General features: G+C 42.4%; 1 protein-coding gene across 1 annotated transcript; it reads left to right on the plus strand.

Annotated features, from left to right (window-relative positions):
- The first annotated feature begins 1,912 nt into the window (after window positions 1–1,912).
- LOC110602047 lies at window positions 1,913–3,561 on the plus strand. The gene is made up of 2 exons (XM_021739473.1): window positions 1,913–2,526; window positions 2,703–3,561. Exons 1-2 carry the CDS (start codon window positions 1,913–1,915, stop codon window positions 3,559–3,561), a joined length of 1,473 nt encoding a protein of 490 aa, XP_021595165.1.
- The last annotated feature ends 11,897 nt before the right edge of the window (window positions 3,562–15,458 follow it).

Raw genomic sequence — 15,458 nt, forward strand, 5'->3', positions numbered from 1 at the left:
GGGTGAGCTACTAGAGCCCAGTGAGTAGAATAATAAAAACATTATATTAACATTTCATGCTTTCATGGAATGCATCACATCACAACCATATCACATCAAGGATGAACTTGTCACCAATAGTCCTCTACATATCCAATAGTGCCAAAACGTAGAATGGGTCCAGGTCTTTCCCTTACATAGCATAACATAACATTCCAAAGTGCCAGAACGTAGAATGGGTCCTGGTCTTTCTCTTACATAGTGCCAGCGAACGTAGAATGGGTCCCACTGGTCTTTAATTCCATACCGTACATATCATATCATTACGTCATCGGTCGAGGACTATGGATCATTCAACATTCATCCACAACAACAACATAAGAATGCAATGCAACATATTCATGAATACTAATGCAAGCACTCTAATATATCACATGGTATCCATGATGCATGAATCATGCTGAAATATTCATTATTTACTTTTAAAACATAAAAGGTTATTCCACTCACCTCTGGCTAGCTCTGACCAGACACTGGAGCAGCTGACTCACTGCTGGGGTCTTCGGTTCCTCGGGTCCGAACCTACACAGGTGGACTCAAATGAGGGACCAAACATACATGAACATAACTCTAAACTACTCCCCAAAAACCCCCTAGAACACCATGAAACAATCATAGAAAAACATGCAAAGGAGGGCTGGACAGGGCACTTTCGGCGGCAGGTTCGGCGGCCGAAAGTCCCTCCAGAGCCGAAAGTCAGGCAGGTTCGGCGGCACCTTCGGCGGCCGAAACTCCCAGACAGAGACGAAACTCATGCATGTTCGGCGGCACTTTCGACGGCCGAAACTGCCCTCCAGAGACGAAAGTCCTCTTTCGGGGGCGAGCTTCTACAGCCGAAGGCTGCCGCCACAAGTGGGTTCGGCGGCCGAAAGTTGCTTCAGCGACCGAAAGTTGCTTCGGCGGCCGAACCTGAGTTTCTCCAAAGTGGCAGAAACTCAGCTCCCACATGCACAAATGCCTCCCAAACCTTTCAAACATGCACAAACCTATTCTACAACACTCCCAATCATTCACAATCAAGCATACAAGTTTATAGGGCTCTCAAACAAGCCTAAACCCCAACTATAACACATCAACATACCCACATTGCTCATAAACACACATTAAACCCATAAACTCAAAACAACCTAAACATGCATTTCTACTTCATAAACTTGTATAAAACTTGTTTAAAACACAACATAAGCCAGAGATCGACTCTTATCTCTTGAAGATCGAGAGTAGAGGCGATCTAACTTGGAGTTGGGAGAGATTTTAGCTCATTGGGTCTCCAAGCTCAAAACTTGTCCTTTTGCTCAAAAATCTTCAAAACAAGGTGAAAACTAGTGAAAATCGTGAAAGATTTGAAGGAAGAAACTCAAGATCAGTGAGGGGCGGCAGAGAGCTCACCTTGGCCAAAAATGGGGGAAAAGCTCGCCCGTTTTCGGCTAAGGGACCCCTTTATAGGTGGCTGGCCAGGCCACATTCGGGAGCCGAATGTGCCTCCGCATGCATGCCATGTGGCGGCCGAACATAAGGTTCGGCGGCCGAACATAAGGTTCAGCGGCCGAACCTGGACTTTCCTCACTTATGCTTTCGGGGGCCTAAAGCACTCCCGAAGTGCATGCATGTTCGGCGACCGAACTTGAGGTTCGGCGACCAAACTTGAGGTTCGGCGGCTGAACCTGGGTCTTCCTCCAAGATTATTTTCATGCAAAAACTCATTTCTTTATTGATTAAAACATAAAACACATTAAAACATTTTATACAAGCATGGTTTTACCCTTCTAGAGGTCTCCAACACTCGAGATTCCACCGGACGGTAGGAATTCTAATACCGGAGTCTAGCCGGGTATTACACTATTATTGTCATGTAGGTGAATTAGGAAGAAATATGACTACTGCGCGTTATGGTACAGTGTACTGGGATGGGCACATAGTTAATATTGATATTGGATATGATTATGTTGGTGGACAGTCTAGAATGTTTCATATCGAAAAGAAATTGAATTATGAAGAATTAGTGATTAAAATTGTTTGTGCCATTAAATTGTCAACGCACGAAGATATGATAACAAGGATTATTTTTAGACAACCGATGTTGGATAATGGTATTATTAAATATGGATTAGCACAACTAAGTGATGACGAAGATGTGGACATGATGTTTGACTACATATCGACAATCAAGCTAGTAGATTCAATTGTATTATATGTAGACATTTTATCTCGTCATCATAGAATAAAAGATGGAGGTATTGGGCCTTCAACTAGTTGTCCAATCGTTATGGAGGGTGAAGGTGAAGACAATCTCCGAAATGATAATTATCCGGTTGTAAGGATAGAAACGTGTCATGAATTACAACATAGTGCAGAGGATGTTGGCCAGGGTGATAACGATGATGATACTGATTTTCTTGATGATTTAGATACAATGGAGATGATCCTTGGATTGACGAGGAAGACGACATTTCAGGTGTTCAATTTAATGATGGAGATGATCATGATGTAAATTCTGCAATGTGTTTCAATAGTGGATATGAAAATCCTATTAGACCATTGATATTTCCACCTCCGTATTCTAAAATTGACTCTGATGTAATGAGAGTTGATCCTTATACAAAAGATCCATCGAATTTATTCTGGGATAAGTAGAAAGAATTCTCTGTAGGAATAATATTCAGATCTCGAGAGGCTGTCATCGCTGCTACTAAAGAGTATCATATGTTGCAACATCATCAATTTTGTTATGATGAAACTAAGAGTAGGACTTATTCGATCAAGTGTAAGGACAAATTATCTGGTTGTCAATGGCACCTTCGTGCATCCCGTAAAGAAAATGCTGATGTTTGGAAGATAACAAGATATCACGGTCCGCACACATGTAGAAACGCAGGTGTTAGTAAAGATCATGGTCACCTTGATTCTAGATTTATTTATGCATTTATCTTACCCATGATTGAACAACAGCCAGATATGAAAGTTGCCACTCTTCAAGCTGAGATCAAAGATAAGATTGGATATGAACCTTCCTATAAGAAAACATGGATGGGAAAACAATTTGCAATTGAAAAGATTTTTGGTGGATGGGAGGAATCATATGGGAGATTGCGTAAGTTCATGCATGCTATTGTGAATTACAATCTCGATACAGTTGTCACAATTGAGGATGATCCACACTGGATTGAAGGTCGTTTGGATGGAAATGTTAGAGTGTTTGATAGAATGTTTTGGGCATTTCAACAATCAATTGAAGGATTCAAGTTTTGTAGGCCAGTCATATTTGTTGACGGAACTTTTTTATATGGAAAATATAGCGGCTGTATTCTTTGTGCAACCGGGCTTGATGGAAATAATATTATTTTTCCAATAGCATTTGCATTAGTTGATAAAGAGGACAGTGACAACTGGGGGTGGTTCATGGATTGTCTTCGATTATATGTTACTGACAGAGAAGAATTATGTGTCATATCTGACAGACACATTGGGATTAAAAAGGCAATGCAAAAGGATTGGTGGCAGCCCCCATCAGCCAACCATTGATATTGCATTCGACATATATTAAGCAATTACAATACAAAATTTAAGAATACCGATATGAAGGAAGCTTTACGCACGGCAGGTCAGTTATTCAATTTCAATATTGATATTGTCATTCCTTTATGTGTCTTTAATTAGTGCTCAATATATAAACAATCAGTGCTTGTTTTTTTACCTTTCAGCTAATCAGAATTAGAAGCGAAAATTTTATGATGCCATGAATAAGATACGAGAAGTGAGTCCTGAAACATTTGAGTGGGCCCTTAAAATACCTTTAGAAACATGGACACAGTCACATGACGGAGGAAAAAGGTATGGATCCATGACAACAAACACCATTGAATCTGTCAATGGGATGTTGAAGGGATTTCGCGCATTGCCCGTCACAACTATGGTCGAAAAAATATTCTACCAGTGTGCTAACTACTTTGACATACAGCGCACGACGTACTTAGATCAAATGCAAATGGGGCATACTTTTACGCATGCATGTGCAGAAATAATTAAGAATAACGAGATGAAAGCAGTAAGGCATCGGGTGACACGATTTTCTAATGAAACTTTAGTTTTTGAAGTTCGTACCAGTGGAACCGGAAATAAGCAAGTTGTCAAACTAATAGAAGGTACATGCACTTGTGGTAAGTTTCAAGAGATGTGAATCCCATGTTCACACGCCATAGCAGCCTGTCTGTCGAAATCCATTGATTATGATCAATATGTTGATACATACTACACATTCGAACGCACTTTAAAATGTTATGGCAGTATGTTCAATCCATTGGGTCATTCTGATTACTGGTCAGAACCTGACGGTAAACCTCCAATTCCTGATATGCAAAGAATTAGAAAAAATGGATGACCAAGAAGTAGCAGAATTCAAAACGAGATGGACTGGAGGGCATCAAAGGTTTCTTTACCTTCTAAAAATCATTGTACTATATGTGGAAAGTCTGGTCATAATAAACAAACATGTGTCGTTAGGCGTTGTTGAACTGATTTATGTGACTGTAATTTGATAATTTCTATATATTAGATGGATTAATAAAGCACTGCAAATTGATAACATATTATGTTTAAGGGTGTCGATGGTAATGATTTTGTAAAATATTTGCAATCTTTTTGACCTCCATATTGTTAGTAATTAAAATATATAGCACTGGCATAGTACAATTTATCTTGCTATTATAACTTATATTACCCAAAATTGTGTCATTCTAGGGACAATGTTCGCTTTGATATACACGCCAGGTGACATTTTTAGAATGACAGGACGTTGTTGGGCACTGGATGATGATTTCATATATCCGTTAGATCCTAATCAGCATAATTCTAATAAAGTTTACAACATTATGAAATCTGAATGGTCATATAGGGTGGCTCAGTCAACAGCTTTACATAAGGAGGCTAGTTCACTAAATATTAAAGTACCAAGAAAAAAGGTGATTCATATGTCAATCGATAATATTAATCAGCTCCAAAATGCACTATATCGTATACGAGAGGAAAATAATCGTATTAAAATACGATTAAATAGGTGGTATTTTACATCCAGAGCTGAAGATTTTAAAGCAGATGGTGATACTAATCAATATCGAATATTTTGTAATTTAGGAAATGTGCCAGAGTACCAATCTGATGTGCCACTGTCAGATGATGATTGTAACAATTGAAAAGAATATTAGAATGGTTTGTACAATGTTATAGTGGAAAAAAGTATTTGGTACATTAATGTGTATGATCCTTATGCGTACCTTTCTTTTGTTAAGTAAGAATAAATTATTGATCATAATATATTCACTGTAGATAACATAGTAATACAAAGCACATACATTACGCATATTATATTTATAACACATATAATTGTAGCTAACATAACAATACAATTATTTGCCGCCACAGATATTAAACTGTGATAGTAGAAAACATAAGGTAACACTTACTCTTCATCAAACATCTCTTCATCAGATGCATAATTTGGATTATTCATTATATTTCTTATCTCAGCTTCTGTGAGCTCACGACCCATCGCAGTTGCTTGTTCTTTTGCCAAATTATACATGTAAAACCTGCAACGACGAAGCAGCAATCTATTGTTTTCTTTTCGAATGATACGAAGGCTCTCTTTATATGCCCTTATATTATTCTTTACCATGTTAAGAGAATGACGTTTTATGATAAGAGCACCCAATAACTGCAAATCACCAACAAGTTTGTTTGATTCGTCAAACCTGAAACTCCACTCTCTTCTCAAACCAGCATAATATTCTCTACGATCACCATGCTTCTCTTTCTTATAGTCGTCATTGAAATTTGGAAGCAACCACACTCGACCCTCTCTATTGAACGATGAACTTCCAGCCATTTTTCTATGATCACACAAGTATGCTAAATTTCCGTATTTATATACAATATGGATCACAATCACAACATGTCACATGTACTGCACTATTACAATAATGACATTGTACTATTATCTTGTATGTGACTTCTCTGATAAATACTACAAAATTACGACGTGTACTATTATCTTGCATGTGACTTTTCTGATACATACTATAAAATTATGACGTGTACTGTTACCTTGCATGTGAATTTTCTAATATATAGGACAAAAGTATGACATGTACTATAATATTGCATGTGACTTCTCTGATAAAATTGCATGTTACTCGTACTTATGTTTTTAATGAAAATTATCATCAATTTATGACATATTTGTTCACATTTTATTTCAGAGATATGACGGGTAGACAAAATTATCGTGATTACACGAGTCCGGGCCCTCTTGATCAGTCTTTATTGACACAACAGCGGTCTCATAGATCACAGTCAGTTTGGAATGAGGAGATTGAAAATGAGCCACTACATTGTAGGCGATCTGCGAGTGTTTTGCAACAGGATTTTCACCCCCGTATTGAAGCCTATCTCAAAATTTTGGGATTTTATGGTGCTGTCAGATTAGGCTTCTTTTTGCTGGATCATCATTTAATTACATCACTGGTTGAGAGATGGCGTCTTGAAATACACATATTTATGATGCCAGTGGGAGAGTGTACAATTACTCTTCAGGACATCGGTATTATTTCCGGCCTACCTATTGATGGGAATGCTGTTGTAGGTAATTCTATTATCAATTGGATGATGTACTGTCAAGATACTTTAGGACTCGTACCTCCCGCTAATATAATGCGAGGTAGCTCGTTGCCATTAAGTTGGTTAGTCGAAAATTTTAATGAGCTACCAAATGATGCTGATGAAGAAGTGGTCCAGAGATATGCCCGTGCTTACATTCTGCGGATCATTGGGGGTTCCTTATTCACTGATAGGAATCCTAGTAGGGTGAACGTAATGTTTCTACTGCTAATTGCTAATTTACATAGAGCAAGCATGTATAGTTGGGGTTCAGCTTGTCTTGCCTGGTTATATCGAGAACTTTGTCGGGCCACAGATCCGAGAGTGTCTCAATTAGGTGGAGCTCTACACATTCTACAGATGTGGGCATGAGATCGATTTATTTCAATATCACTATCTATAAATATACGAGACCCACATAATGATGCTCCACTGGGAAGTCGGTTAGTATTTTATGCTTATTATGACATTATTATGATTTGCATGTTACGCATTTATATTAAATTCTTGCATTTTTTTAATAATATTTTCAGGTGGAGTAATGCACGACATATCACTCAAGTCGTAACACATGTCTTGACAGAAATACACTATAAATTTGACAGAATGGGTGACCCAGAGGTATAATATTAATTATGGAATGTACTTCGATTACTATGATATTTCTAACAAATTTCTAATTAATATATATATATATATTTTTTTTATTTCAGATGGTATGGGAGCCATATTCCGATGAACTCCTTGCATCATTGCCATTATATTACACGCAAGGACGCGACATTTGGAGAGCAGTGGTTCCCTTGATATGCTTCCACGTGGTAAAATGGCATCAACCTGATAGAGTGTTGCGCCAATTCGGGATGCAACAACCAATACCACATCCACCACGCCAGCCAGCTGATCTTCATAACACATCTCTATTATCATCCGACAGTAATTGGATTACAATTCATGCACGTTAGATTGCCATTTGGGAAGATAGATGGCAAAGGTTGGTTGAAGCAGCACCATTACATGGGCCACTACATTATCATTCAGAGTACCTAGAATGGTATAGACGAGTTTCTCGTCGATGGATATCGCATCGTGGTGCAGCTATTGGCACTGTGGTAATATTTTATTATTCATTACATTTTCATGTGTTTTTTTTTTAAACATATCAATGTTTAATTATTGGTTTGCTAACAGGAGGATGGCATCGAGAATATACATTTAATTAATCGACAGTTTCCTAATCCGGGCACAGATCTTATTGAAAGACAAACAACAGCAATGTTCTATGCCATGGAGGAAGAGAAACGAATAACAAAGATACCTCCACCCTTGTAATACCCGGCTAGAGTCCGGCACCGGAATTCTTGTCGTCCGGTGGACTCCGGGATGTCGGAATCCTCTAGAGGGTAGGAGATATGAGTTTCTCACGAATGTTGTGTGGTTTCTTGTTTTTTTAGTTGAAATGAACCAAGGCAGAGGAGCCAAGTTCGGCCGCCGAAGATAAGTTCGGCCGCCGAAAGTGCCCAATGTTCGGCTTCCGAAGGTAAGTTCGGCCCCCGAATGTTGTATGGTTTTGCATGCGATTGGGCAGCCGAAACTGAGTTGGCCAGCTAGCGTTTGGGCAGCCTTAGTCAGCATTTTGGACAGGTGTTATGTCCAATTTGTTGCCAAGCTTGGCCACGTCTCCCCTGGTTTATTTGCTGAGTTTGAGCAGCTCATGCAGAGTGTTTTGATCGTTCACAAGGGTTTGAATGTTTTGAAGCAAAAAGCTAAGTTTGTGAGAGTTTGAGAGTTTGAGGCGAGTTGGTCCGTTTTCCTTAGTTCAGAATGTTCAACTTCTTGTTACAGGAGGTAAGTAATGCTCTTGAACCTGTTTATGTGTTTTCTGAAGGTTTTATGGAAGTTAAGGGAGAGAGATGCATGTTTCAGTGAGAAGTAGTGGTTTTGATGAGTTATGCATGTATACATGTTTCTGTGTTATGTTTGATTTGTTGTTTGGGGTTATTAGATAGTTTTGGACCCCTGTGATCATATATGTGTGTTGAGGAGTTGGCGTATATATGGTTTGAGTGGGTGAAGGGAAGGAGAAGATGGTTTGTCGTTGAAGCTGAGTTCTGGATGAACTCAGGTTCGGCAGCCGAAGGTTCATTCGGCCGCCGAACCTCTTGCATGGTGGCTTAGGCTGCCACAGTTTGCCCCCGCGAGTTTTGCATGTTCGGCTCTGTGTGGGGGATTCGGCCGCCGAAGGTGCCGCCGAAGGTGCTTGAGTTTCGTCTCTGGAGAGGACATTCGGCCGCCGAACCTGCCGCCGAAAGTGTCCTGTCCAGCTTTCTTTTGCATGCTTTGCATGGATAGTTGAGTGAGTTTTAAGGGGACTCTTAGGGAAGTTTAAGAGAGTTATTTCTACGTTTGTTTGGTCCCTCATTTGAGTCCATCTGTATAGGTACAGACCAGAGGAACCAGAGAGAGCAGCAGTGAGTACTGCTCCAGAGGTTCAGAGCCTGCAGAGTCAGTCAGTCCAGATAGCCAGAGGTGAGTGGAACTAAACTTATGCCTTTTAATTGAACCACAAACTGCTTTTAGCATATCTCATGCATCATGTTTATGCCATAGGTTGATTGCATTAGTATTCACGAATATGTTGCATTGCATCGTTATTTGGTGATGTGAGTGAATGCTGAGTGATCCAATAGTCTCAGACAGGAAGACCAGGAGCCTTTGACTACGCCCTGGCAGGTATAGCGAAGTCCAGGAGCCTTTGACTACGCCCTGGCAGGTATAGCAAAGTCCAGGAGCCTTTGACTACGCCCTGGCAATGGTAAGTACAGAGGTGTTATATACACATATACATATATAACAGGAAGACCAGGTGCTCGATTCTACGCCCTGGCACAGAGTTACTGGGACTATGTGGTGACAGGTTTACTCTTGATGTGGCTTGTCTGTGTTATGGTGCATTCCATGAGATCATATTTTACTGAGATGTTTTACTGTTCTACTCACTGGGCTATAGAGCTCATCCCACTCCCTTAACCCCAGTTTTGCAGGTTCAGTGTACAGTGTACAGGGATAGTCCAGCAGAGTACAGGAAAAGTAAAGAGATCTGTAATAGCTTAGAGTGGACATGTAATATTAAAGAGATGTAATAGTTGTTGCTTGACCTAGTGATGTATGTTTTGTACATGATCTGTATATGTATATATGTTTTCCTGTATGTGAAAACCAGGCTTAACAGGTATGAGTTAACCCATCTAGAGCAAGCTCTAGTCAGGGATACAGAGTACAGAGTACATGAGTACAGAGTACAGAGATAGTGCATGCACAGGTTAAGCCTTGGTTCAGAAAAGAGTTTTATTTTCACAGAAAATGTATGATCATGTATAAGGTTTACAGGTACACAGAGAGTATAGCAGGCTTGCTACGGGTTCTGGTGGCCTTAAGCCGACCTGAATCCTAGCGCCGGTGACGGTCCTTTTTGGGGTCGTTACAGATTGGTATCAGAGCCCTAGGTTCACATGATCGGACCTATAGAGACAGTGTTGGGCTCAGACAGGTTAGAAGTGGTCAAGCACAATAGGAAATCATGTCCACTAGGATAGGGTCTTGAGTCCTATCTGCTATGATATGCCATGAGTGTTGTATGTGTATGATTGATGTTTATGTGCTAAGTGGTATGTTATATGTTGTGTTTCCAGAGTAAAGATGCGAGGAACTCGTCGATCAGCTCGATTGACTGGTGTAATACCCGGCTAGACTCCGGTATCGGAATTCCTACCGTCCGGTGGAATTTCGGATGTCGGGAACTTCTAGAAGGGTAAAGACATGTTTTATAAAATGTTTTCATGAATTTTAATGGTTTTAAAGTATGAAACTAAATGAGTTTTTGCATGAAAATAGCATTGAAGGAAAACCCAGGTTCGGCCGCCGAAAGTCAAGTTCGGCCGCCGAACATGCATGCGTTTTGGAGGCACGTTAGGCCCCCGAAAGCATGAGTTAGGGAAGTTCAGGTTCGGCCGCCGAAAGTCAAGTTCGGCCGCCGAACATTTGCATGGATGCGGAGGCACATTCGGCCCCCGAACGTGGCCTGGCCAGCCACCTATAAAAGGGTCCCTTAGCCGAAAATGGGCGAGCTTTTTCTCCCCATTTCGGCCAAGGTGAGCATTCCGCCATCCTTCCCCAATCTTGAGTCTTTCCTTCCTTTTTCCATGATCTTTACAAGTTTATAACTTTGGTTTTGAAGATCTTTGAGCTTAGAACGAGTTTTGGAGCTTGAAGACCAAAAGTTGGAACTTCTTCCATCTCCAAGTTTAGATCTCCTCAACCCTCGATCTTCAAGAGGTAAGAGCCGATCTTAAGCTCAATGTATGATTTAAACAAGTTTTATGAAGTTTTAAGGGGTAGAATGCATGTTAGGGTATATGTTGAACCTAGGGGTTTTTGATTACTTTTTGAACAATGTGACATGTTTGAGTATGCTTGAAGTGTTGTAGTTGGGGTATTTGATGTTTTGAGGCCCCTAGGAACTTGTATGCATGATTTGGTTGAGGTATATGCATGATTGGTGATTTTGGAGACAAAAATGCACAAAGGAGCCAAGTTTCTGCCCTTTTGGCAGAAACCAGGTTCGGCAGCCGAAGGCACTTTCGGCCGCCGAACATGGCTGGGAAGGCAGGCCTTTCGGCTGCCGAAGTTGCCCCCGAAAAGAGACTTTCGTCTCTGACTGGCACTTTCGGCCGCCGAAGGTGCCGCCGAACCTACCTGAGTTTCGTCTCTGTCCAGGACTTTCGGCCGCCGAAGGTGCCGCCGAAAGTGCCCTGTTCAGGCACTTCATGCATATCTCTATGTGATATTTTCAGGATGTTTTAGGGGGTTTTTGGGGAATATAGTAGAGTTATGTTTATGTATGTTTGGTCCCTCATTAGAGTCCACCTGTGTAGGTTCGGACCCGAGGAACCAAGGACCCCAGCAGTGAGCCAGCTGCTACAGAGTTTGTCAGAGTCAGCCAGAGGTGAGTGGAACTAAGCTTAACCTTTTAAATTAAGAAATGAAATGCTTTTATCATGCTTCATGCATCATGATCATATTATAGGCTGTTTGCATTAGAATTCACGACTATGCCGCATTGTATTGTTGTGATAGATGATAGTGGATGGACATTAGGATGATTCATTAGCCTTCTACATACGAAGTCCTGTGGTGCCCATAATAGGGCCGGGCAATACGAAGACCTGTGGTGCCCATAATAGGGCCGGGCAATAACTCCGAGTACGAAGTCCTGTGGTGCCCATAATAGGGCCGGGCAATACGAAGTCCTGTGGTGCCCATAATAGGGCCGGGCATGGAGTTGAGGGATTTTTGAATCAGTCCATCCGTGGTGTGATTTATTTGTGCAGTGACGCATTCCATAATAGCATGTTTTAAATATTCTTTTTTTTACAGTTCTACTCACTGGGCATCTAGCTCACCCCTCTCCCCTAACCCCCAGGTTTGCAGGTGCGGGATAGATAGAGAAGGCAAGAAGAAAAAGTCATATGTATGTAATAGTTAGTTTGTGGACATGACAATTGTATTATGACGAAATGTAAAAATATTCAGAATGCTATGTAATGAGGTTATTGAGGATAGAGTTGTGCTTGACCATAATGTATTGTTAATCCCTTTTGTATATACATGATCCTATGTTTATGTAAACTAACTCAACACAGGTTGTTTTGCCTTTAAGGCTTGATGAGATCCCACAGAGGGACTATGCTATGTATATGATCAGAGTATGCACAGGTTGAGTTAGTTGATGACAGTATGTATGAAGAAAAGTTTTAATTTTTATGCATGTTGTTGATCATGTATGGGATTATACAGGTTTACAGCATATATGTCAGGCTTGCTACGGGTCCCGGCGGCCTTAAGTCGACCCGGATCCTAGCGCCGGTAACGGTCCGGATTTCCGGGGCGTTACAGAATGGTATCAGAGCCCTAGGTTCATAGGATCGGACCTAGAGTGTTGGGCTCATAGATGTTATAGAAGGTCAAGCACAATAGGAAGGTCATGTCCACTAGGATAGGATGTTGAGTCCTGTCTTGAATGATGATGTGAAATGCCATGACTTTATGCATGTGCGTTAATGATATGATATGCTATGTGATGTATGTGATGAGGGTTCATGTGTGCCCACATGAACCATATGATGCTAATGTTTGCTTATTATGAGCTGTTTTTCAGAGAATAGGATGAGAGGAACTCGTCGATCTGCGCGATTGACTGGAGTGCCACCTGAGGATGAGGGCACGAGCGCCCGTCCTCCTACATTGCCTAGGGCAATGTCTTGTAGAGCCAACAGAGAGAGAGTGTCAAGAGACCCTAGAAGGTCTTTTGATGCCAGCAGAAGGGGGACTGATAGAGGAGGAAGTTCTTCAGATGTGAGGGAGGTTATGGAAGAGGATCAGAGGAGGGATGGGAACTTGGATGTGAGCATGCAGGAAGAAGGGACAGGGGAGTCTCAGGGAGGCGTCCAGGCCTCGGGGTATGGTTTTCCACCCCATTATCCACCCTTCCCACAGGGTTCAGGGTATCCGATGGGAGGCACATCGGATTACTCCAGCTTTAACCCCTACCCTACCTACATGCCTTATCCACCTTTCTACCCACCCTATACACAGTACCCAGCTTATCCACCCTCACCCTTCTATCCAAATCCGGCAAACCCCGCCTCGGGGAATGCTGCACCTCCACCTCCACCACCTACAGAACCAGCAGCCCCAGTTACTCAACCTCCTAGACCTAGCTCAGTCGATGGGAGCAAGGTAAAGATGACAGATTACCTCAAGCTAGATGCTCCCAAATACAAATCAGGGGATGACCCCTTTGAGTATCTGAGAGTGGTGAAGACGATAACTGATGAGCTAGGGGCAAGTGACAGCAGGGCCATTCAGATGGCAGGGTTCACTTTAAAGTGCAAGAAGGCACGGGAATGGTTCAAGTGTTATGTGGACCCGAGACTAGACGGTATGACATGGGAGGAATTTGCGAATGAGTTCGCTGGATGGGCTTTTCCAGACAGTTCTAGAGAATTGAAAATGATTGAGTTTGAGCAACTGAGGCAGTCAGAGCACATGAGTGTAGAGGAGTTCACGGATAAATTCTTGGAGCTATTGCCTTTTTCAGGGCAAGCTCTAGATTCAGATATGAAGAAAGCCAAGAAATATGTTATGAAGCTGCATTCCAGGTACTCCTCGTTGGTTCAGTCAGCTGAGAGAGAAAGTTTCCACACTGTGGTGGATATGGCTCGAAGAATGGAGGCAAGTGCTATAGTTGAGGGGTCAGTGAAGCAGTCAGTGACCCAGTCTTCAGGGGTTAAGACCCCAAACAGAGGAGGACCAGGTTTCTCTTCTCAGAGCTCAGGTAAGAAGAGGTGGGATAGTACCACCAGGAAGCCGAAGAAGAATAAGTTTTGGAACAAGTTGAAATCCGGTCTGGGATTTAGCGGTGGCTCGAGCTCAGGCTCAGATGGTACAGAATGCCAGAGATGTGGAAGACCACACAGGGGAGTGTGTCGAGCTGGGACTAATGCATGTTTCAGATGTGGACAGGAGGGACACATAGCTCGGGATTGTCCTAGAGCGCCTTTTATGGGCCAGCCCCAGCAGACAGCTTCTGGTAGTGTGGCACAGCCAGCAGTTCCAGCCACAACTCAGGGCAGTGGCAGAGGTAGAGGGAGAGGGGCAGCCTCTTCTTCTGGTTCCCGAGGTGAAGGTCCATCAGCTCCAGCCAGGATCTTCACCATGACACAGCAGGAGGCTAACACATCCAACACCGTGGTGTCAGGTAATCTCGTCATTGGGTGTTCTGATGTGTATGCATTAATGGACCCGGGTGCATCTCATTCATTTATTGCTCTGAGAGCCGTTGAGAGGTTAGGTCTGATAGTCTCTGGGTTAGAGTGTCCCCTATGGGTCAGTGGACCCAAGTGTGACCCGTCAGTGGCAGTGTCAGTCTGCCAGTACAGTCCAGTTTTTATTGAGGGAAGATGCCTCTCCGCCGACCTTGTGGTTCTAGATTTGACAGACTTTGACGTCATTCTAGGGATGGATTGGCTATCTACCCATGGTGCTACCTTGGACTGCAGGGACAAGGTAGTCAGGTTCAAAGATCAGAACGGGTCAGAGGTCGTCTTCAGAGGAGACAAGAGGGGCACACCTAGAGGTCTGATATCAGCTCTTCAGGCTCGTAGGTTGCTTAGGAAGGGATGTCAGGGGTACTTAGCTCATGTGAGAGAGCTAGACAGTCAGGTCAGGGAGCCGGCCTCGGTGCCAGTTGTCAGAGAGTTTCAGGATGTCTTTCCTGATGAGCTTCCAGGTTTACCACCTGCTAGGGAAATAGAGTTCGAGATAGAGTTGATGCCTAGAACTAGACCGATCTCTATCCCTCCCTACAGGATGGCTCCAGCCGAGTTAAAGGAGTTGAAAGAGCAATTGCAAGAGCTGGTAGAAAAGGGTTTCATCCGACAGAGTACCTCACCTTGGGGTGCTCCGGTCTTGTTTGTGAGGAAGAAGGATGGATCCCTTAGACTTTGTATCGACTACAGGCAGTTGAACAAAGTCACTACCAAGAATAGGTACCCATTGCCTAGGATCGATGATCTATTCGACCAGCTAGCCGGAGCGGGTTGTTTCTCCAAAATAGATCTAAGATCGGGGTACCATCAGCTAAGGATAAGGGATGAGGATGTGCCAAAGACGGCTTTCAGGACCAGATATGGGCATTTTGAGTTCCT

This window comes from Manihot esculenta, chromosome 15 (assembly GCF_001659605.2).
Source record: "Manihot esculenta cultivar AM560-2 chromosome 15, M.esculenta_v8, whole genome shotgun sequence".
NCBI lineage: Eukaryota > Viridiplantae > Streptophyta > Magnoliopsida > Malpighiales > Euphorbiaceae > Manihot > Manihot esculenta.